Source organism: Polyergus mexicanus, unplaced genomic scaffold (genome assembly GCF_030449975.1).
Source record: "Polyergus mexicanus isolate NDT 795.1 unplaced genomic scaffold, iyPolMexi1.0 SCAF_157, whole genome shotgun sequence".
Taxonomy (NCBI): Eukaryota; Metazoa; Arthropoda; class Insecta; order Hymenoptera; family Formicidae; genus Polyergus; species Polyergus mexicanus.
The window spans coordinates 5,074-29,242 of NW_027223477.1; the positions used below are offsets into that span (position 1 = coordinate 5,074).

The 24,169-nt window shown below is 36.7% G+C and overlaps 4 protein-coding genes across 4 annotated transcripts; 3 read left to right on the forward strand and 1 right to left on the reverse strand.

Moving 5' to 3' along the window:
- Positions 1-368: 368 nt before the first annotated feature.
- Positions 369-994, forward strand: LOC138944325 (zinc finger protein 853-like). The gene is made up of 3 exons (XM_070315227.1): positions 369-375; positions 514-744; positions 849-994. The coding sequence occupies exons 1-3, from the start codon at positions 369-371 to the stop codon at positions 992-994; spliced, it is 384 nt and encodes a 127-aa protein (XP_070171328.1).
- A 1,025-nt stretch (positions 995-2,019) lies between these two features.
- LOC138944324 (uncharacterized) lies at positions 2,020-4,091 on the forward strand. Its single transcript, XM_070315226.1, has 2 exons — positions 2,020-2,246; positions 2,308-4,091. Exon 2 carries the CDS (start codon positions 2,390-2,392, stop codon positions 3,488-3,490), a length of 1,101 nt encoding a protein of 366 aa, XP_070171327.1. The 5' UTR covers positions 2,020-2,246; positions 2,308-2,389; the 3' UTR covers positions 3,491-4,091.
- A 3,227-nt stretch (positions 4,092-7,318) lies between these two features.
- Positions 7,319-11,675, reverse strand: LOC138944327 (uncharacterized). Its single transcript, XM_070315228.1, has 7 exons — positions 10,748-11,675; positions 10,362-10,475; positions 10,113-10,298; positions 9,766-10,050; positions 8,749-9,064; positions 7,472-7,670; positions 7,319-7,366 (listed from the first exon to the last, which is right to left on the reverse strand). The coding sequence occupies exons 1-7, from the start codon at positions 11,673-11,675 to the stop codon at positions 7,319-7,321; spliced, it is 2,076 nt and encodes a 691-aa protein (XP_070171329.1).
- A 6,581-nt stretch (positions 11,676-18,256) lies between these two features.
- Positions 18,257-21,029, forward strand: LOC138944328 (uncharacterized). Its single transcript, XM_070315229.1, has 4 exons — positions 18,257-18,765; positions 18,880-19,331; positions 19,515-19,863; positions 19,940-21,029. The coding sequence occupies exons 1-4, from the start codon at positions 18,257-18,259 to the stop codon at positions 21,027-21,029; spliced, it is 2,400 nt and encodes a 799-aa protein (XP_070171330.1).
- The last annotated feature ends 3,140 nt before the right edge of the window (positions 21,030-24,169 follow it).

Below are 24,169 nucleotides of genomic sequence, written 5' to 3' on the forward strand. Positions count from 1 at the left end.
ATTCTATCATCACTAAGCCAAGCTTCTGAAAAGCTTCGCTTAGATTTTTTTCTTAATTCATCACACATTTTTATATACAGCAAAAGATAGGTAGAAACAAAGAATTAAAGAAGAATGAATCAAGTAAAAAATAAACAATAAACAATAGGGACTCACAATCAGAATTGATTCAGCTTCTTAGATATCAAGACTTCCCCAGACACGTATCAAAAAATACGTTGACTCGCAAGTACAAAGCAACGAAATTATCTCACAGAAGCGCCGTGAAACAACAGATCGCATATGAAACAAATGCACGGCGTACGAAACAAATGAAAAAATACCGAATACTTCAGTTCACTAAGAAACGTGCTGTCATAGAACATATCATGTCTCGTAAGTAGTAAATTAAATCATTATTATTTGTATCTGTTAGAAAAGTTTAAGAAAGTTTCAGTTTCAGTTTTTCTTCTGTGTAATTATACATAATAATCTATTTATCAAAGTTTTATTTACATATTTTATATTTTGCAGAAGAAATTAATGAAGAAATGCCGCAATTGGTGCTGCAAAACGAAGGTGGCAACATGCAGCAGTTGATGCAACAATTGTTGCATCAACAAAAAATCCAGGGAGAAATGCAGCAACAACTGCAGCAACAGCTGCAATATTTGCTGCAGCAGCAGCAGCAGCAAATGCAACAGCAACAGCCGCAAGAAGTGCAACAGCCGTTGCAGCAACAGCCGCCGAAAAATAATAAAAATGGTAAATTATTTCTTATTAACTTATCAATTTATATGCATGATTATTGTAATTTAATTATTATTTATAAATGTATATGTTTATTTTTCAGACAAAGAAAAAAAAAGAGGTCGCGGTAAATCGCGAGCTCGCTGGTACAACCAGTGAGGGGGCAGAGGATGGGGCGTACGTGGCGGCCAGGCCAGTAGAGACGGTCCTGGAAGCAGCCGCGGCCGCGGAAGAGGCAGAAGCAGAAGTGGCCTCACCATTGTAAAAAATTTTTATATCAAATATTAAAAATCTTAAAAATAATAAAAAATAAATATAAATAATTTTGGGATTAATTATTTTTACCCCACATTTTTATCATTTATCTTTCTTGTCCTTGGTACAATATAATATATAACATACAGTGGTATAATAGGGCTCCAGGCGAAGGTCCACTTTAAAAAACCGAACGCGCCATTGGTGATACCCCATGGGTGGTGTGGAAAAGCACCATTCATTATGTAAAGCCATCCCAAATACATAATATTAATCAATATATAATATTTAATCAAATATGTATCTTAGACAATTAGATTTTTTGTTATTAAAAATCGATTCATTTCATTTAAATATGCGAACGATTTATTAATTTCTTCGTAAGATGATGTATTTTCTTGTATTCTTGCAAATGAATATAAAGTCTGCAAGGTTTGGCTAGTAATGTAAGATTTAAAGCGTAGTAGTGTTCAATCAGTTTAATTTCTGATTATATCTGATGTAAGCCCAATACAAGATTCAGAATATTAAACTGATTGAATTGAGCACGGTAAATATTTGTAAACTGTTTGTTTGAAGCACAAAAAGTAGGAGTTTAATTCCCATATAAATGATATATCTCGAATTGTATAAATGAAATTTGTAACTATTTTCAAAATTTATTATTTATTTTATTAAGTTAAATCGCAATGCTTTCTAAATATATTTACAATTGCAAATATTATTTTTCCAATTTAAAAATATATTTACAGCCTTTTAATACTATACTTAATATTATACCAGAGTTATAAGAAAATACATTATTACATTACAACAATACTGCTTTAATTAATATATATTTTTTTATTTAAATATATAAAAGTGCTCGCATAATATATATATTTTTATTCTTCCAGCATATTATTAACAAAAATTATTTGATTTGTTCTAACAATATTCATTTTTTATCTTTGTATAATTTCTTTTCATTTAAGTAATATTTTTTAATATAATTATATATAAACATAATTATATATAAACGCTTAGCACGCTCCGCGCGCTTCCATGACACCTGTCAGATGTCTCGTCGAGAACAAAAGGAATTAACAGTGGGAGAGAGGAAGATAGGGAGAGATATAGATAGAAGGAAGATATAAGAAAGAACACAGGCTGGGATAAGTCATATAAAGATAATTAACGGTTATAAACAATATAGTCGAGCCAGCAGAGCTGCGAGAGAGATACGAATAATTGACCTTAATTGTCGTTTCTCTTATTTACAGGTAACCTGTAAATTTTGTACATACGTTGTAAACAGTTATAATATAAAACTCTTATTTACAGAGAAACTAATTTGGTTAATTATTCCGACGATCCAAACTCCTGATATAAAAAGACATTATAAAACGACAATTTCTGTCACAAAATGAAATTAAAATTTGAGTTCAGAGCAGTGGCTTCCCCAAAGGATAGTAAAACTACCATAGTAGCCATAACCTCAATTGTTACAGAACGAGGAGAAAGATATGCTATACCGGATGAACTCATCTATGCAGATTATCATGAGGAATTAAAAAAAACGGAGGCTTTCCAAAAGGTAAGGCAGTCATTAGAAAGAAGGCAGGACGAGTTGAAAATATGGATAACGCTATCAGAAAAATTGCAAAAGATATATTCAGATGCTGAAGGAAATATCCAGTTTGAAGGAAAATATTTAAAACAAATACTTCATGAGAATATTAAAGAACACTCAGACCTGACAAAGATACTGGAAAAATTAGTCGAAAAATCAGAAAAGAAAGAAGAGGAAAAAAACTTAAAATATATTGTTGATAAATTTATATTGGAAAAATTTAACTATAAAACATCTAATGTCAGACAGTGGTTAGACACATTTGAAAAAGAATGTGCAAGATTTGAAATAGAAAAAAACAAAACCAAAATCGAATTATTGAGATTATTTATGGACGGGACCTGCCAAGACTGGTACACTTCTACAGTAATAAAAGGAGAGCATGAAAACGATTGGCATAAATGGAAACAAGTACTAATAGAAACCTTTTCAGGTAAAGGATGGAGTAGCAGAACATATGCTCATTATTTTAAATATAAAGAAGGTTCGCTAGTACAATATGCAATAAAGAAAGAACGACTTTTATTAGAAATAAACAAGGATATGGACACCGACACAATGATAGACAGAATTGCATTCGGTTTGCCAGGATTTATTAGAGAGAAAATGGACAGGGACAAAATGAAAAATACAAAAGATTTAATTAATGAATTACAAAAGCTCGAAGGAATAACAGATAAGAAGAAAATATTTAAAAAAGAAGGAAAACCAGAACACAAAGGGAGAAACGAAGAAAAAAAACCATGCAAGACATGCGAGAATACAAATAAAGGTATAAGATACCACCCAGAAGAGAAATGCTGGTTTAAACAAGAGAAAAAAGAAAAACCCAAAGCTATAGGAAGCAATTCAGTAATAGAAGTAGACTTAAGTACAGAGAAAAAAAACGAATAGTCACACCATTGATCAAACTTAAGATGCTAATTGAAAATGAGATAGAAATAATGGGAACATATGATCCAGGTTCTCAGGTCTCTTTAATAAACTCGAAATGGATAAAAATAAGAAATAACACAGAAGATGTAAACAAAATACTCTTAAAGTCTGTCAATGGTGTGAATCATACAAATGGATTGGTAAGAATAAAAATAAAAATATTTAATATAGAAAAAGAAATAGACGTATACATAGTTGAAAGAGAAGATTTCGAAGATTTCATAATAGGATTAGATTTAATTCCCATATTCAAGCTGAGGCTGAATGAAAATTTAGAAGTCTCACAAAAAAAAGAAAAAGAGATAGAAAAACCAAAGATAATTGCAAGCGAAATAAAAAGTGAAACTAAAAATTGTTCGGTTAATTTTAATGAACATGTGGAAACAGACGAATTCCAAATAAAAATACAACACTTAGATAAAAATAAAAAGATTAAGATAGAAAGATTAATAGACAACAACAAATCAGTGTTTGCAAAAGACAAATACGATGTTGGAACAGTTAATGAATATGAAGCTAGAATTGATTTAATAGTAGAAAAATACTGCAGTAAAAGACCATATAGATGAAACATAAATGACAAAAAACAAATAGAAAAACAAATAGCCAAACTACTAGAGAAGAATTTAATCGAAGAATCTTATAGTCCTTTTGCTGCACCGGTCACGCTAGCATATAAGAAAAATGAAGGAAAAACACGTATGTGCATAGACTTCAGAGATTTAAACAAAAACGTTGTCCCTCAAGCACAACCATTTCCTTTAATAGATGATATAATAATAAGAGCCAGAAACTGTAAATATTTCACGACTCTGGACATAAACTCAGCTTTTTGGTCAATACCATTAAGAATTGAAGATAGAAGAAAAACAGGATTTATAACGCAAGATGGTCACTTCCAATGGACATGTCTACCATTTGGTTTAAAAACGTCTCCAGCTATATTTCAACGAATTCTGAGTAACATACTGAGAAAACATGGACTAATCGAATTTTCAGTAAACTATATAGACGATATCCTAATTCACTCATCGACATTTGAAGAACATCTAGATCACATTGAAAAATTATTGGATACAATAAAAAAAGAAGGATTTAGGCTAAAATTTAAGAAATGTACATTTGCTGCTAGCTCAGTTAGATATTTAGGACATATAATAGGAGAAAACACAGTCACACCATTGAAAGATAACATAATATCAATAAAGAATTTTCCAACTCCTACCACACAAAAGCAAATCAGACAATTTCTGGGGAAAATAAACTTTTACCACGAATATATAGAAAAGAGCTCAATACTATTAGATCCATTACACCAACTATTAAGAAAGAATGTAAAATTTATATGGACAGAAGATTGCGAAAAAGCTTTTGGAAAAATAAAAGAACTACTATGTGCCCAACCAGTGTTAGAAATATTTGACAAAGACCTCCCAATCAAGATATATACAGATGCATCACTTGAAGGCATAGGCGCAATATTAAAACAAACACAAGAGGATGGAAAGGAAAAACCGACGGCTTACTTCTCAAGGAAACTTAACGAAACACAAAAAAAAAAAGCAATATATCTTGAATGTTTAGCTATAAAAGAAGCAATAAAATACTGGCAACACTGGTTGATAGGGAGATACTTCGAAATATATTCAGATCACAAACCACTAGAAAACATGAACATAAGAGCACGAACGGATGAAGAATTAGGCGATCTAACCCACTACCTATCTCAATACGACTTTAAAATTATATACGTTCAAGGGAAAAATAACACAGAAGCAGACTGCCTAAGCAGAAACCCTGTACTAGATTCAAACACAGAAGAGGAAGAGGACTTACTGAAAACGGTAAACCTTATTAAGATGGATGAAATAAAATTAGATCAAATGAATAACTTATTATTACAAAATAAAAAAGATAAATTAATAAAAAAGAATGGAATATACTATAAGAAAGTAAAAAAAAGAGAAAAAATCATATTATCCGAAAAGTTCAGTATTGAATTAATTAAGAAAACACACAAGGAATGGTGCCACACAGGGATAACACAAACGAGAATGAAAATATGCCCATATTATACTGCTAAAAGTTTAACGGAGAATATAAAAAAAATATGTAAAGAATGTGACATCTGCATTAAGAATAAAACAAGAGGACAACAAAAATTCGGCTTATTATCACAATTAGGACCAGCAACTAAAGCTTTCGAAATTATGTCCATGGATACGATTGGAGGATTTGGAAGCACCAGATCGACAAAAAAATACATACATTTACTCGTCGACCATTTCACAAGATATGCGTTCATTTTAACATCAAAAACTCAAAACGCCAATGATTTTATAAAATTAATTCAAACTGTACTGGAAATAGGAAAGATCGAAACAATCTTAACAGATCAATACCCTGGAATAAATTCGAGAGAATTTAAAAATTATTTAAAGAAGAAGAATGTGCAATTAATTTTTACTGCAATAAACACACCATTTTCTAATGGTTTAAATGAAAGACTAAATCAGACACTAGTGAACAAAATAAGATGTAAAATAAACGAAGAAAAGAAGAAGAGAGCATGGACATCAATAGCGAGAGAATGTGTGAATAAGTATAATAGACTAGAACACACAACCACAGGATTTACACCAGAATATCTATTACATGGCACAGACACCAACAACATACCAGAACAATTAAGAAGAAAGAAAAACGGAGAAGACTGGACAAAGGATAGAAAATTAGCATTGGAACGAACATTGAGATCACATAAATATAATAAAAGTGTATTTGACAGAAACAGAAAACACCATGAATTCAACGTAGGAGATAAGGTATTTATAGAAAATGGAAACAAACTCAATAGGAAAAAACTAGAAGAACTAAGAATCGGACCATTCACAATAGAAGAAAAAATTTCAAACTCAATTTATAAAATAAAAACTGACAAAAAAAATCAAGATACAAGTCTGTTCCATGTAACAAAATTGATCCCAATGTTACAACATGAGGATAACTGAAAATTTGTGCAATTTTCATCTCGAAGAGGGGAGATGTAAAGAGAATATACTCTCTTTAAATTTAGCGCGCTTAGCACGCTCCGCGCGCTTCCATGACACCTGTCAGATGTCTCGTCGAGAACAAAAGGAATTAACAGTGGGAGAGAGGAAGATAGGGAGAGATATAGATAGAAGGAAGATATAAGAAAGAACACAGGCTGGGATAAGTCATATAAAGATAATTAACGGTTATAAACAATATAGTCGAGCCAGCAGAGCTGCGAGAGAGATACGAATAATTGACCTTAATTGTCGTTTCTCTTATTTACAGGTAACCTGTAAATTTTGTACATACGTTGTAAACAGTTATAATATAAAACTCTTATTTACAGAGAAACTAATTTGGTTAATTATTCCGACGATCCAAACTCCTGATATAAAAAGACATTATATATATATATATATATATATATATATATATATATATATATATATATATATATATATATATGTGTTTTCACTCTTGGGTTAATCGGAAAAAATGAAACAAAGACGTAATTGCGTTTCTCTGTAAAACGAAAGTAATATTTATGTACAATACTTACAACATTTAATTAATTACAATGTCTGTTAACAAAAGATTCACTCACCTGTAAAACGAAAGAAACAACATTTAAAGCCTTTATTTCAGATCTTTTTATATCTTAACAAGTATAGAAAATATTATCCTTAAGAAAGCGTCTATTGTTCACCCTCATACCAACCCACTCTCTCCTTTTATTAAATGTCCCCATTCTCAGTCGTGACATCTAGTAGGCTTTGTCGACAGCGCGGCAAAGACAAACTTAAAGAAAAAGCTCATATATGAGTGAAGTGGTTTTCTTTACATCTATCCCCTTCGAAAGAAACAATTACAAGTGACAATGTACGTAATTGTTCATTTACTAACAAACACTGGAGTTAGCTTTGTAATGTGGTAGAGGTTTGATTCCGCTTTCTTGTGTCCGGCATCAACTTCATAGATTGAACTTGAAATCTTTTTCAGAATTTTGTATGGTCCAATTCTTAATTCATCCATTTTCTTCCTGTTTAGTCGATTTCCGTTTTCCACGTAGACTCTGTCTCCCACTTCCAATTTGTATTCTTCTCTATGCAGGTCGAATATTTTTTTATTATAATTGTGAGATTTTATTGTGTTTTCAAGAGCTAGTTTCCTATCTCTTTTCAGATCTTCTTTTGTACATTTTGATTTTAATTCAGATGGTAGAATATTCACATTTTCGCCTTCTAAAAGGTATTTTGGAGCAAACTTCGACTTTGGAGCAACTGACTGTGTGTTCTGTTTCGTTATATTTTTCTACACATTTCTGTGCAATAGTAGACCATGCTGTTTTTTTTTCACTTTCATTTATTTTACATCTTATCTTATTTACTAAAGTTTGATTTAGCCTCTCATTAAGCCCATTTGAAAATGGTGTATCCACCGCAGTGAAAACTATTCTTATGTTTTTTCCTTCTTCAGAAATTCTTTAAATTCTTTGGAATTTATGCCAGGGTATTGATCCGTTAATATCATATCAATATTGTAACTTTGTGTCACATTTTTTATTAGTTTAATAAAATCACTGGAGCTTTGATTTCTTGATGTGAAAATATAAGCATATCTTGTGAAGTGGTCAACCAGAAGATGTAAGTATTTTTTTGTTGACCGTGATCCTCCAAAGCCTCCAATGGTATCAATAGATATAATTTCAAATGGGCATGTTGCTGGACCTAAATGTGACATTAACCCATATTTTGACTTCCTCCTTGATTTGTTTTTTTATACAAATTTCACAAGTTTGTTTGATGTTTGCGATGATATTCTTTGCTGTGTAGAATGGTGTTATTTTATTTGTCATCTGGGTTCTCCCAATGTGGCAGTAGGTATCGTGGACATCTTTTATTAAAATTTTGCTAAGTTCTTCTGATAGTATGATTTTCTTTCTTCTTTTATTCTTTCTGTAGTAAATTTCATTTTCCAATATAAGTTTTCTATTTTGTAGGTCTAGATTTGTGTGTTGGTCATTTTTTATATCTTCTAGGTTTATGAGATTTACTACTTTTAAAAAGTCGTCAGTATTATCATAAGGTTCTAGAACTGGATTTCTGCTTAAACAGTCTGCTTCTTGGTTTGATTTTCCTGGGTTATATTTTATTTTAAAATTATATTGGGATAAGTAATACGTCAAATCCCCTAGTTCCTCATCAGTTCTAGCCTTAATATTCATATTTTCTAATGGTTTATGATCCGAGTATACCATAAATTCTTTTCCCATAAGCCAGTGCTGCCAATATTTCACTGCTTCTTTTATTGCCAGACATTCTAGATATATTGCCTTCTTCTTTTTTTGAGCTTCAGTTAATTTTTTTGAAAAATAAACAACTGGCTTATTGTCCCCGTTTTTATCTTCTTGTTTCAACACCGCTCCCACTCCTTTGATACTAGCATCCGTATAAATGTTTATTGGTAGTTCAGGGTCAAAGATATTCAGAATTGGTTCTGAACATAGCAATGTTTTTATTTTATCAAATGATTCCTGACATTTTTCGGACCATATGAATTTCACATCTTTCCGTAGTAAATTGTGTAACGGGTCCAGGATAATCGCACTGTGTGGTACAAATTTATGATGAAAATTTATTTTTCCTAGGAATTGACGCATATTTTTTTTTGTTTCTGGAACTGGAAAATTTTTGACAGCGGTTAAATAATCTTTTAGAGGTCTGATTGAATTGTTTTCTATTATGTGACCTAAATATTTGGCGTAGTTATTTGCAAAACTACATTTCGAAAATTTTAGTCTCAAGCCTTCTGTTAGTATTGCCTCTAGTAGTCTTGATAGATGTAGTATATGTTCTTTAAAAGTTTTCGAAAAAATTAAGATGTCATCTATAAAATTTACTGCAAAACTAGAGAGTTTGTATTTTTTTATGATGTTGCTCAATATTCTTTGGAAAATGGCTGGAGCAGTCTTTAATCCAAATGGGAGACACGTCCATTGAAAATGGCCTTCTTGTGTAACAAATGCAGTTTTGTATTTATCTTGAATCTTCAAAGGAATTGACCAAAATGCTGAATTTATGTCAAAAGTAGAAAAATATTTACAATTTACAGTTTTTACCATTAAATCCTCAATCAACGGAAAAGGTTGTGATTGAGGGACCACAATTTTGTTCAGTTCTCTGAAATCTATACATAACCTTGTTTTTTTTTATCTTCTTTTTTATATGCCAAAGTTACTGGAGCAGCAAATGGGCTGTAAGATTCCTCAATCAAATTTTCCTTTAATAGTTTTGATATTTGATTTTCTATTTCTTTTCTATCTTCAGCTGTGCATCTGTATGGACGTTTGTAACAGTATTTATCCACCATCAAGTCAATATGAGCTTCATAATCTCGTACAGTACCGACGTCATATTTATCCTTAGCAAAGACTGGTTTGTATTTTTCTATTAACTTATCAATTTCTGATTGTTGATATAAATCTAGATGGTTTACAACATTTCAAATCCATCCGAGTTTATATGTTCATTAAAATTTATTTCACATTTGTTTATGTGTTTAGTTTCTTGTTTTGAGTAATTTTTGTTTTTCATATCCTCTTCATTTGAGGTTTCTTTCTTTTCTTTTGGATTGTTACATTGTATGATTTTCAATTCTTCATTTTGCAATAATTTGAAATCTTTGATACAATCCAAACCAATTAGAAAATCGTACTTAAAATTTTCATTATCTACCACAAAAACATCCATAATTCTTTCCATATTGTAGATTTTTATTTTTAATGTTACCATACCTTTTGTTTTCTTCTCACCATTAATAGTTTTCAAATTTACCATTTGTATATTACTTGTAATTTCTTTTGGTTGTATCTTCAATAATTTTGCATTAATTAATGACACATTTGAACCTGAATCATAAATTCCAGAAACTTTTAAAGTATCATTTAATAGTAATTTTACTTGTATTAATGGTGGCACTTCTAGTTTTTTGGATTCTTCTCGTTCAGTTCAATTTCCAGTTTCGAGTTATTTACAGTTTTGATAACTGCTTTTTGATTTTTCCCTTTAAACCAGCAATTTTCTTCAAGATGGTAACGTTTTTCTTTTTTCTCGTTGACACAAATTTGGCATGGTTTTTTTTCTTCAATTTTTTTGGATTTAGTGTCAGAATATATAATACTTTTTTTATCGTATTTATTCTTCCCTGCAAGGTGTTCCAATTTTCCTATTTCATTGTAGAGATCTTCCGTTCCTTGTAAAGTTTCTCTGTCAACTTTATCAGCCACATAATTAGGTAAGCCAAATGCTATAAGGTCTATAAGTGTCCCAATATCAATTGATTTTCTTACTTCTAGTAACAATTTTTCTTTTTTTAAAGCATACTCAAGTAACGAATCTGCTTGATATTTAAAGGCAAGAGCATATCTGATGGGTGACCATCCTTTGTTTGCAAACGTCTCACAAAAATTTTTCTCCCATCTGTTCCATTCCGATTCCAATGTAAGTTTCATTAGCATGCAGTTGTACCAATCTACACTGGAGTATTCCAAAAAGTTTTTTAAAATTTCAATTTTCTTTTTGTCTTCGTTGATTTGGAAACGTTCACATTCTTTATTGAAATCCTTAATCCACTGGTAAGCATTTGAGTTTCTGCCAGTGAATTTCTCAATCATGAAATCCTTTGCAATTTTCCCTAAATTTTGAGTTTCAGATTTTGTTTGTTTATCTTCAAGCAATTTTTCCAACAGTTTTTCCAACGTTTGATTTGAGCCACTAGGTATAGATTCAGCACTATTTGTTTTTTCCAAAATTTCTTCTAGATAAAGATCATTAAACTGTAAGTTTTGTTCTCCATCCAAATATACTTTTGATATATCATCTGTCAAGGTTATCCATATTTTTCTTGTTTGATGTCTTTTATTTAATGATTTTCTGATCTTGGCATAGTTGGGAGTATTTGTAATTTCTTTGTGTAGATTTGCAGGTTGGTCTTCGGCTGGTATTCCAAAAATCTGTCCATCAGGTGTAGCTATTGAGGTTATGCATATGATGTTTGATTTTCCATCTGCAGTCGGTTTCACAGCAAAATCAAACCTCAATTTTTCCATGTTTCGTGAAATATTTGCAGAAAATGTTGTTTTATAATGTGTTTTCACTCTTGGGTTAATCGGAAAAAATGAAACAAAGACGTAATTGCGTTTCTCTGTAAAACGAAAGTAATATTTATGTACAATACTTACAACATTTAATTAATTACAATGTCTGTTAACAAAAGATTCACTCATCTGTAAAACGAAAGAAACAACATTTAAAGCCTTTATTTCAGGTCTTTTTATATCTTAACAAGTATAGAAAATATTATCCTTAAGAAAGCGTCTATTGTTCACCCTCATACCAACCCACTCTCTCCTTTTATTAAATGCCCCATTCTCAGTCGTGACATCTAATAGGCTTTGTCGACAGCGCGGCAAAGACAAACTTAAAGAAAAAGCTCATATATGAGTGAAGTGGTTTTCTTTACATATATATATATATTATTATTATTATTATTTTTATTATTATTATTTTAACACACACACACACACATTGTAATATACACACAATTATTAAATAAACTTATTATTATTATTATTATAATTAAAGTATCGATTATTTCTGCACCTTCTTCTTTTCTTTTCCTACATGCATGCCTCGCGCTATCTCTCTCTTTATCTCTTTCTCCCGCGAACGTCATCCTTTTCCAACACCAATGCGGACGCTATCCTTCTCCCTCGTGCCTGTGATCGCCTCGCGCTATCCTTTTCGCACCGCCTCGCGTATGCTCTCTCTCTCTCTCTCTCTCTCTCTCTCTCTCTCTCTCTCTCTCTCTCTCTCTCTCTCTCTCTCTCTCTCTCTCTCTCTCTCTCTCTCTCTCTCTCTCTCTCTCTCTCTCTCTCTCTCTCTCTCTCTCTCTCTCTCTCGCACCGCCTCGCGCTATCCCTCTCTTACACATTGCAGATGCCTTGCGCTATCTCTGTCACACCTACTCGCGGCATCGTACCTTCGCGTTCCCTCTTCCCCGCGGACCCCGCGCCTACCGTTCCGCCGCGGTCCCCCTCCCCCTCGACGCGGACTCCGCGCCAACCGTTCCGCCGCGGTCCCCCCCGTATGACGTCATACCCCCCCCCCGTTACGTCATACCCCCCGTGACATCACCCCCCCCGTGACGTCATACCCCCCGCGCCGGTTTCCCTTCGCCCCTCACCCCCCCTCAGAGGACAATGGCTTACAACCGGCCTAGCTATACTACTAAAAGGCAACAGATCACAAGCAAAATGGACATAGAGAAACAGTTACAACCAGCTAAGGAATATCTGGCAAATAATGAAGAAAAATACTCTCTCACTTTCAATAACTTTATAGAATTTCTGATAAATACATATGGAAATTCGAACATTAAAGGAATTGCTCAAAAATACACAAATGATCTGATAGCGTTAAATAACATGTTAACAGACGCATACGGCCTTATTAGCGAACGAAGTCTTAAAAGTAAAATTACACGACTCAAAAAAAAACTAAAACCATTTACAGACGATAATATAAAAGACATGTCTAGTGATGCTGTAAGTTCTGGAGAAGATAATGTCACACAATCTCACTAATCATCAAAATAAATGAAAATGGACGCACAACTGCAATCAAGACAACAAGGTACCGATCTACGAATACTGTTCTGGAATGCGAGAAGTATATTAAGACATAAAGAAGAACTTGAAGATATATTAAAAAACATAGACATCTTTGCGTGTGTAGAAACCTGGTTAACACCGGAAAAAAACCTGGTTAACACCGGAAAAAAACCTACAATTTACAGGCTTTAATACATATAGAAAGGATAGAACACACTCACCTGGAGGGGGTATAATAATAATAATACGAAAAAACTTAGCGTTTGTAGAATTAAAAAATTTAAACATTCCTGCCGATACAGTTGAAATTTGTGGAGTAAATATCACTAATGTAAAGCCTTCTTTAAAAATAGTAGTATGCTACAGAACTCCAAGTTTTATCCTCTCTCAAACACAATAGGAACACATAATAAATAATATTGTAAAAGATAAGAACTGCATACTAATGGGGGATTTTAATGCCCACCATAAGCTATGGAACTGTTTGAACAATGATAGTAACGGTGAAAGACTATTACATACTATTGATAATCAGGACATTTTTCTTCATAATCCTAATTCATCTACACATATAGACTTCTATAGAAATAAAAAATCAAATCTTGATCTTATAATGTCAACAATGAGCAATGCAGATAAAATTCATGTAAGAATACATGATGAAACTTGGGACTGTGATCATTATCCTATCTTTATAAATATAAATACTGAAAATACATACTATTATAAAAAAACATTTAAATTACACTCTATTCGTACCGATTGGAAAAAAGTTTTAAGGTGCCTAGAAAAATCTTATGAAGGAACCTTTGCGAAGGAATACGATTCACTATTAGCGAATGAAAAATATAAAATCTTTATTAACTTAATAACAAATACTATTAAACTCTATACCCAAAAAAAAAAAAATTGTTAATCGTTCCATGCATAAAAATCCGGTTCCTTGGTGGGATTCTGAATGCGACAAAATTAAAAGATTAATAAGAGGCGCTTATAAAAAATGGGAATACATAAAAAATTTAGAAGATTTGATAAATTATAAAAAAATAACTGCTGAAGCTAAAAAATTGTTTAAAAAAAAGAAAAAAGAAAACTTCAAGGAATTTGTAAAATTCATAAATTTCCATTCTGATATAAAATTCACCTGGAATAGAAGTAAAATCTTAAAAAACAAATGGACAAAAACAAATACAACACATGTAATGGAAAATTTACCAACCGAAAATCAAAGCGTTATCGCGCTTAGTAAAATTAGTCCCCCATGGGTTCCTAATGATCCAGATTACCTACCCAAAAGCAAACCTAATAAATTTTTCGACAAACTCTTTGATCTAATGGAATTCAACATAGCTTTAGATTCACGTAATGCTAAATCTGCTCCAGGCTTAGATGGAATTAATTACGAAGTTATTCAAAATTTACCCATAAAATATAAATTAATTTTGGTAGATATTTACAATCAAATGTATACAACAAACAACTATCCAACAGATTGGATGCATTCTTACATTCACTTCGTTAAAAAACCGGATGGAAAAAATGTTCGTCCGATAACTCTTACCTCATGTCTCTGTAAATTTTTTGAAACTATTATTAAAAATAGATTACAATACTGGACTGAACATAATAATTTACTACCGGTCAACCAAACAGGCTTTCGTAAGGGTCAAACCTGTGTAGACAAATTAGTAAAGCTGAGCTTACATATAGAAGAAAAACTGATACATAAAAAAGACATCCTAACTGCATTTTTAGATGTTTAAGGTGCATTTGATAACGTTAACAGTGATATCTTGTTAAATAAATTAGCTGCTATTGGCTGTGACAATCATCTTATACGATTTATAAAATTTCTTACAAAAATAGATCTCAAAGAAATATTCACACTGATATATTAAAGAACGAAATCAGATTAGTTTATAAAGGTCTGCCACAAGGAGAAGTTCTCAGCCCCCTTCTTTACGTATTATATGTCTCTGACATAACGAATAATATACCAAAACACGTTTTCGACTCCCAATTTGCCGACGATATCGCAATCTACTCAAAAATTTCTCCATTCAATAAATGTAAAAATCTTATTGAAAAAACAATAACAATAATCAAAAATAACCTACATTCCCTAGGACTTGAACTCTGCCCACAAAAAACAACACTACTACATTTTAATAATAAACAGGTTACTCCGGGTCAGACTGAAATCAAAATCGATGAGCATACTATTAAGTCTACTGAAACTACTCGTTTTTTGGGTATAACTTTTGACTACAAAATGACTTTTATACCGCAACTATTGTACTTCACATTAAAAAAAAATGCATGAAAGCCCTTAACATCATAAAATTTTTGTGTGGAACATGTTGGGGCTCAGATCCAGAAATCTTATTAATCTTATATAAGAGTCTTGTGCGCTCACATATTGATTACGGATGTTTTGTATACTTTCCAACATGTAAAGACTTAAGAAAAAAATTGGAAAAAATACAATATTCAGCAATAAGATCAGCTTTGGGTTATCGTATTAGCACACCGACAAACATTTTATTAGCAGAATCAAAACTCCCACTCATTCAGGAGCTACAAGAATACTAAATAAAAAGTGGGGGTTTCCATTTAAGATTTTAAAGTTGACCTTTACATGACCTCCAAATGATTTTCCAAGGTCAAACCAATGGTACCATCTTATGGCCCCCTTGAAACCAAACAACTTTTGTCTGAAACATTTTTCTCTTTCGGGCTTGGTTTTTGAGATATTTGCCTGAGGAGATTAAAATGGGACACCCTGTATATAAAACACTTATATATATAATAAACAAAGCAAAGACATATATATATATATATATATATATATATATATATATTACATACTTATATACATATATACATACATTATATATTAGACATTTATATTATAAACATTTTTAAAATTTTAAAACATTTTATTTAATTACTCGAAATAACATTAGATGAGAAATTTGAGGATAGAGTTGGTAGAACATTTATGAGTGTGTTTGTGCGTATGTGACGTATGTGTGCACAAATGCGTGTGTGCGTGCGTATGTGTGTAAGTAAATTTTTAGCATTTAATATAAACAATATGAATTAGTATGTATTTTTAATTACATAAAATTTTCTTATACATATAACAGATTATTCATCTCGATGGTGTACAAGCGCGAACTCCTAAAATAGCGCGTTTCAATAATGGCAATGTGCCTTATGAGCTGTAGGTACGGTCTAACACAATCATTTCAAATTTGGGTAAATATAACCCACTTAATTTATCAGATGTAGAGCCAGAAAATGTTAAATTTTGTGACGTTATGAATAATACGACACGTGTCGGTAAGTTTTGCGATTGTTTACATAAACATATAAAATATATAAGAGATATATAAATATATAAGAGTCATCGCACCTGCTAATGATAGATTCTTGGAATCATTATTATTGGAAACAATAATTCTTTAACAAAAATATCGAGTTCCCAATAATTTCCATCTTATAAAACGATTGAAAAAAAAGCTTTCTGCAAAATAAATTTTGAGGAATTAAAAAATTAACTAAACTACATTCTTCAGTTAATTTTAAGTGACATATTATACTTTAATAAAATTTTAATTGACAGTTTAATTATAAAAATATATGATGGTAAAAATTAAAAACTTGCAAAAAATAATCTTTTTCTCGAAGTAGGATAGTAAGGTTGCTTTTGGCTCAGTTTGTCGTGAGTGTGAGAGAGAGGGTACCGTTGGAGTGGAAGAGAGAGAGATAATTTCGGAGCAGTTTGTAGGCGCTCGCGGGGGGGAGTTCGGGTTGGGCAGGTGAATGGGGGGGTAAGTAGGGTGAGAGGGGAAGCGTTGCCGGGGGGAAGCGGTGAGTACAAGTCGCCGAGAGCGCTCGGGGGGTGGCGGTTCCTCCCGATTCGACCTTGACGCGACTCGTTCTTTAAGGGCGCGCGCCGCTTCTAGCGCGCGATCCGCTATCGCGATTCTTTAGGGACGTGCGCCGCTTCTAGCGCGCGATCCGCTATCGCGATTCTTTAGGGATGCGCGCGACGCTTCTAGCGCGCGATCCGCGAGCGGACGGCGGGCGCCCGGCGTCGAGGGGGGGGCGGGGGATCGTCGGTGGGCGGTCGAGCGGACGGAGGGGCGTCCATCGTCGCTCTCCTCTTCTCGAGGCGCGCGTTAGCGGCGATACGAGCGCGCTTATCGCGTTTCGGGGCGAGTTTTTTTCCATTTTCCGGCGACGTCGCGCGTCCGGTGGCGAGACGCGTTCGAGAGCGAGTATCCGGCTCGGTTAATCGGGGGCGCGTCCTCGCTATTTTTCCCCGTTATAAAAGGACGCCGCGACGGTCTCGAGGTATTAGTACGTTCGAGAATATTTCGCGGCGCGATGAAGCGCGCGCCGAGCGCTTTAACGAGATTAGCCGGAAGAGCGGTGAATGTTCGAATCGGAAGTATCGAGGATATACGGAATTTGGAGATACCGAATTGTTTGAAGAAAGCAGTGGTATCAACGCAGAGTACTGACCGTTTGTACCGTATAGAAGAGATCGGCTTCGCGGAAGAGTTCGTGCGAGAGGCGAGCGAGACGCGATTCGACGAGCCTTTCGCGAATGTCGGAGCCGACGGCTATTTGCTTTATCGCAATTGGAAACAGCGATACGGAATTCCGAAATTTTCGTGGGAGGTGAATCACGTCATGCATTGTTTTTTTAAGTTCGGTTGCCGATTCGAGAACGGAAATTATTTCGAGGAGGACGAGAGATATTGCGCGTATTGCGCGCGTAGCTCGAGTTTCGCGAGAAGCGTATCGATGCACTTGACGAAAACGGTGTATAGCGAGATGGTGCCCGCTTGCGATCTCGTCGACGAGGTTTTCGACGTGTCGAATAATTGGTGCGCCGGCTGCGAGACGAGAGCTTTGTTCTATATCGAGAATTACGATGAGGAAGAGACGTGGTTTATCTGTAAAAAATCTTGGCGTTCGTTAGACGAGTGACGAATCGAGAAACGATGGAGGCGCGCGAACTTCTCGATAGCGCGCGGGACGTCGCGACGGAGGACGCGTATCGCGCGTGGGCGCGACGGTGCGACGAGCGTCTCGAGTCTCTGCGGGAGAGGTGTCGAGGTGAGCGCCGAGGGAGATCGACCGGAGCGATCAATTCTCTTATCGCTCGAATCGTTCGATTAACGGGCGCGAGAGACGATCTGCGTCGACGTTTCGAACGCGTGGGAGGCGGCGTAGAGAGACGCGAGGGATTCTCGTGGTCCGAGATCGAGACGGCTTTCTCTAGACGCGTTTTAACCGGCGCGGTTATTAATTTTGTTTATATCGAACCTCGGCGATTTCTTGAGGACGCTAGAGATACCGTGCTCGATCAAATACGCGATGTTATGGTTGGATATAACAGTGTTAAGGTCAATATCGCGTTCATCGGCGAGTTCGTTTCGGGCGACAAAATCGGTGTTAAGACTATCGTTACGAAGAATTATCCGCTTCTACCTCTTTCCGACTTGCGAGAGTAGTACGAGAAGCGAGTGGTCGACGCTACTCTAGTCTCGTTGGAGGAATTTCAGGAGTGCGATAGCGGATGAGCGTTATCGCGAATATTCAATTTAACGGTGAATGTGAACAGATACAATCCTATGCGTGCGGGGTGCCACGTTAAATTACCGCGAGAGATCGTGTTGAAGAGAGCGGTAATAAACGTGCGATCTGATGACAATGCATGTTTCGCATGGGCGGTGGTCGCCGCTCTGTATCCAGCCGAAAAAAACGCGGGTCGGGAATCTTCGTACCCGCATTACACGACAGTGCTGAATCTGGAGGGCGTTAAGTTTCCTATGAGTTTGAACAGAATTACTAGATTCGAGCGTATTAACGACATATCTATCAATGTGTACACCATTCGAGATAAAAAGGAGGGAAAAGGCGGTTGCCGCGTCGTTCCTCTGCGTCTCACTGACGATAAAAAGAACAGACACATTAATCTGCTGTATTTTGGCGATACGACGCGACGAGATAACGCGACGCATTTCGCGTGGATCAAGAATTTATCCCGCCTCGTGAGCTCGCAACTGAGCAAACGTAATAGCCAAAAATATATCTGCGATCGGTGAGTACAAATTAAAAGAATTGTCGCGCGATGTCGATAATGTACGCGATTTAAAAATGTGCGTTATGTCGCAGATGCATGCATTATTTTCGAACGAGCGATAAGTTTATCGGCTCACAGCGTGGACTGCGAAAGGATGAACGAGTGCGCTATAGTCCTTCCTACCAAAGACGACAAATGGTTAGAGTTTCGCAACTATAGTAGAAAGGAGCGACTTCCATTCGTGGTGTACGCCGATCTCGAATGCGCGCTGGAGAAGAAAAAGGAGAGGAGAACGTCGAACACATCTATCGTTCAGCATCACAATGTCTATAGGGCCGGATATTACGCACGATGCGCGCTCGTTGACGTTAGCTCGACTTACAGAGCTTATCGCGGCGAGGATTGCGTATCGTGGTTCGTTAAAGAACTGCACGATCTAGCGCTTCGCGCGAAGACTATTCTCGACACCGATGCGCCTATGACGGATCTTACACCGGACGAGTGGGAGAGGCGCGACGCACTGTAGCATATGCGAGAGGCCGTTCGAATCGGAAGACGCTCGCGTGCGCGATCACTGTCATGTGACCGGACGGTACAGAGGTTCGGCGCATTCGAATTGTAATTTAAATTATGAGGATACTTACGTAATTCCCGTATTCTTTCACAATTTATCGGACTACGACGCACATTTTATCATTAAAGATGTAGCTAACGCTTTTCCCGGCAACGTGAAAGTATTGCCGATAACGAAAGAAACGTACATTTCTTTTACGAAGAACATCGAGGATGCGTGGGACGAGGGATGGTTCGGGAGACGCTTGAAATTGCGCTTCGTGGATTCTTTCAAGTTTCTAAGTGCGAGTCTCGAAAAATTGGCGTCGTATCTCGACAAGAGCGAGTTGAGGATCGCGCGTTCGGAATTTTCCGATCTTAGCGACGATTTCGAGCTTCTCGCGCGAAAGGGCGTATTTCCGTACGAGTATGTCGACGACGTAGATAAATTGCTGGAGACTCGTCTACCGCCGCGCGAGGCTTTTCATAGTTCGCTAACCGGTGACGCGATATCCGAGAGCGATTACGCGCGCGCGATAAGAGTCTGGGAGCGGTTTCGCGTCGAAACGTTGGGCGATTATAACGATTTGTATTTAAAGACCGACGTTCTTCTATTGGCCGATATCTTCGAAAATTTTCGCGACGCGTGTATGAGGAGTTATAATTTAGATTCCGCGTACTATTACACGTTACCAGGATACCCGTGGGACGCTATGTTAAAGTATACGGGTGCGCGATTCGAATTGTTAACCGATATCGATATGGTGATGTTCGTGGAACGCGGAATACGCGGCGGGCTAAGTCAATGTTCCAACAGATACGCGCGCGCTAATAACAAATATTTACAGTCATACGATCCTTCGGAACCATCGTCGTATCTCATGTACTTCGATATAAATAACTTGTATGGATGGGCGATGTGTCAATCGTTGCCTTACGAAAATTTTCGATGGGTCGATAACGTTACGAGCGTTGACTTAATGTCCGTGACATCGGACTCGCCTATCGGTTATATTCTAGAGGTCGACCTTGCATATCCGTCCGACCTTCACGATTCTCACGCTGACTTGCCATTCTGCCCGACGCACGATAAGCCGCCCGGAAAACGAGACGAGAAGCTTCTCGCCACACTGTAGGATAAGAGCCGTTACGTAATATATTATCGCAATTTGCAGCAATGCGTTCGACACGGATTACGCATTACGAAAATACACAGAATATTGCGATTCGCGCAATCTTCATGGCTGCGCGAATACATCGAACTGAATACACTATTACGAATTAACGCGAAAAACGAGTTTGAGAAAAATCTATACAAATTAATGAATAATGCCGTGTTTGGCAAAACTATGGGGAACGTGCGCAATCATTCGAATGTTCGACTCGTGACTCGATGGGACGGGCGATACGGCGCGGAGGCGATGATCGCGAAGCCGAATTTTCACAGTAGAAGCGTTTTCGCAGAGGATCGCGGCGCGATCAGCGATGCGTCGCAGCGGTTCGACGATCGGTTTGAAACGACTCTCTATCGCGATCTCGCTTTCCATTTTTCCGGTCTTCAATGCTCTGTGTTTTTTACGAATCGACGCGCGCGTTTTAGCTATCTCTTTTGCTGTCTTTTCGCGTTCACCGATATCCGTCGAGGCCATTGCAACTTCTTCTAACTCGCGAGAGAGAGAGCGATCGACGCGTTCGACGTATTCGCGACAACTGATCACTCTACGGTACAATAAAGTCGTTAAATCCTCGTCTGTATCTACCAGCGCGAAGCGCGCTATCTTTGTCGATCACTAAGAAACCATATCTATATCGCCAACACGCACGACATAGCGCGTGAAAATTCTCGTACGACATATCCGTGTTCACGTGATCGTTGTATGCGTGACGTAAATTAGTACCATCCTGTTTTAAGAGAATTAACAGATTAGCGTTATCTCGAATCAAATGCTTCGGTATTTTAGCATACGTTTGGCACAGATAGAAGCAATCGACGTTCGAGTGTCGACCCATAGCGAAATATTCCCTGATAGTATTTTGTTTGTCGCACGCTACATCGTCGAACACGAATATCGAATTCGGGAGAGCTTCGCTGGGTGAAATAACGTCAAAGTTATTAGAAAATGTGAAATAACCTATATCTTCCATCGGTGTTAATAAATTTTCTAAATATTGATATTTAGGCTGCTGCAACGACTTCGAGTAAACATAAACGTTTTCGAAGCGTAAACCATGCGGACTATCCAACAAACTTATTAATGCGTTTGTTTTGCCGCAACTAGAAGGCCCGCAAATGACGCAGCGAATAGCGCTTGGTAATAAACGACCGTGTCTACGCGTTTCTTTCGACGGTCGCGTTTTATTGTCGAGATTCGTCACCTTTATCGCGATCGGTTGCCGCACGAAGCGCATTCCTCTTGCTGCGCGCGTGCGCGGTACACTCGCGTGAGGCAGGGCGAGACCTTTTTATTTATATACGAATAGATCGCTATCAATCGCGCAGTAGCGAATTGCGCGGGGTGATTCGAAATGTTTATCTTACTAATAGATGGCGACGATATTCTCGATTTCACCACTGATCAATTGCGGTATATTCCGAAAATAATTTTACTAAAGCATTTCGGTCGCTACGTAGAACGATTGTGGGAGAAACTGCCGGAATATATAAGAGTGGATCCGGAGGTGCGGCGCTACCATCGATGTCTAGAGCATTATAATCGCCCTTGGCAACGAACACACATCGACGGTCCGGCGACGAACGAACAATTAAATCGCGCGGCGATACTTTCGCGCGTACCTCACTTTAGAGGTGTGTTTATGCGCAACGCGCTTCCATCGCAGGCGCGCCGCGATGAGAGCGGCATTGTGAATTTAGACGACGCATCCGGACCGGGTACTCATTGGGTGGCGTACGCGAAAAAAAGGGGACGACGCAATTTATTACGACGGTTTCGGCGATCTTCGTCCTCCGCGCGAACTTGCGCGTTATCTCGGGCGCGACGCGAACATTCGATACAATCGTCGCTCCGAGCAGACGCGCAATCAGAATATTTGCGGACAATTGAGTCTTCGATTTCTCCGAGAAGTCGATTGGAGGAATCGTCGACTATAATATCAATCGTTATTCGTCGATCGAACGCAGTTCGATCGCTCTCGCCGATCATATCGCTGACTCTCACTCTTTCCGGACGAAGCAGTATTCTCGCGGCGAGTTATTTTCCGCTTCTCGATTTAAACGACGACGATTACGAATTAGGTTTAACCAATTTTGAAACTTATAATACGATACCGAATATAAATTCCACGAATAATAAATTTTACTTCGATAATAATGACGAGATTATCGCGATTCCAGTAGGATCTTACGAATTAAGCGCTATAAACGCGTATCTAAGAACGGCGATTCGTCATAAACGACGAGCGAGAAAGGAGGAACGAGAACGCGAAAATGAAAAACCGGAAACGAACGATGACGATTACATATACGATGTTGATGACGATTATTTCGAAGACAATGAGAATGGCGATAAAAGTGAAAATTCTATAACGCTTCGCGGTAACGATAACACTATGAGAAGCGAAATTAAATGCGCATATCGAGTAAATTTCACAAAACCCGATAATATCGGTTCGTTCCTGGGTTTCTCGTCTCGTATATTACAACCGAATAAATGATATGCATCCGATAAACCAATAAATATTATGGCCATTAACCTTATTCGAGTAGAGTGTAACGTTACAACAGGAGCGTATCATAACGACAAATCTGCGCATACTATACACGAATTCGCGCCTAACGTTCCACCCGGATATAAAGTGTCGGAGATTCCAACGCAGATCATTTACCTTCCGATCATCGCACGGACCATTACCGATATAAACGTGCGTATTGTGGACCAAAACGGAAAATTGATCGATTTTCGCGGCGAAGAAATTACGATTCGTCTACACGTGCGACGAAAACGATAGAGAAGCGCGCGATGCTCGTAGTGAACGGATCGAACGCGAGAAACGCACCCATTATCGCTGTCGCGTCATCTCTAAACGCGGAAAAGAGAAGAAAAAAGGGAGGAAGACTAACCGCCGCCAACGAGACTTTTCTGCGCTCTTTGGGTTTTGTCGTGCCGAGGATCGCTTCTTCGTAAAAAGCGGAATGTGCGACATTCTAAGTATCAGTGGGGAGCCGATTTTCGACGATCGCATCGTCAAGATCGAAACTCACACATACAACCCTTACGCCAATACTACGTTCGGAAATAGCGATGAGATACGAATTCCT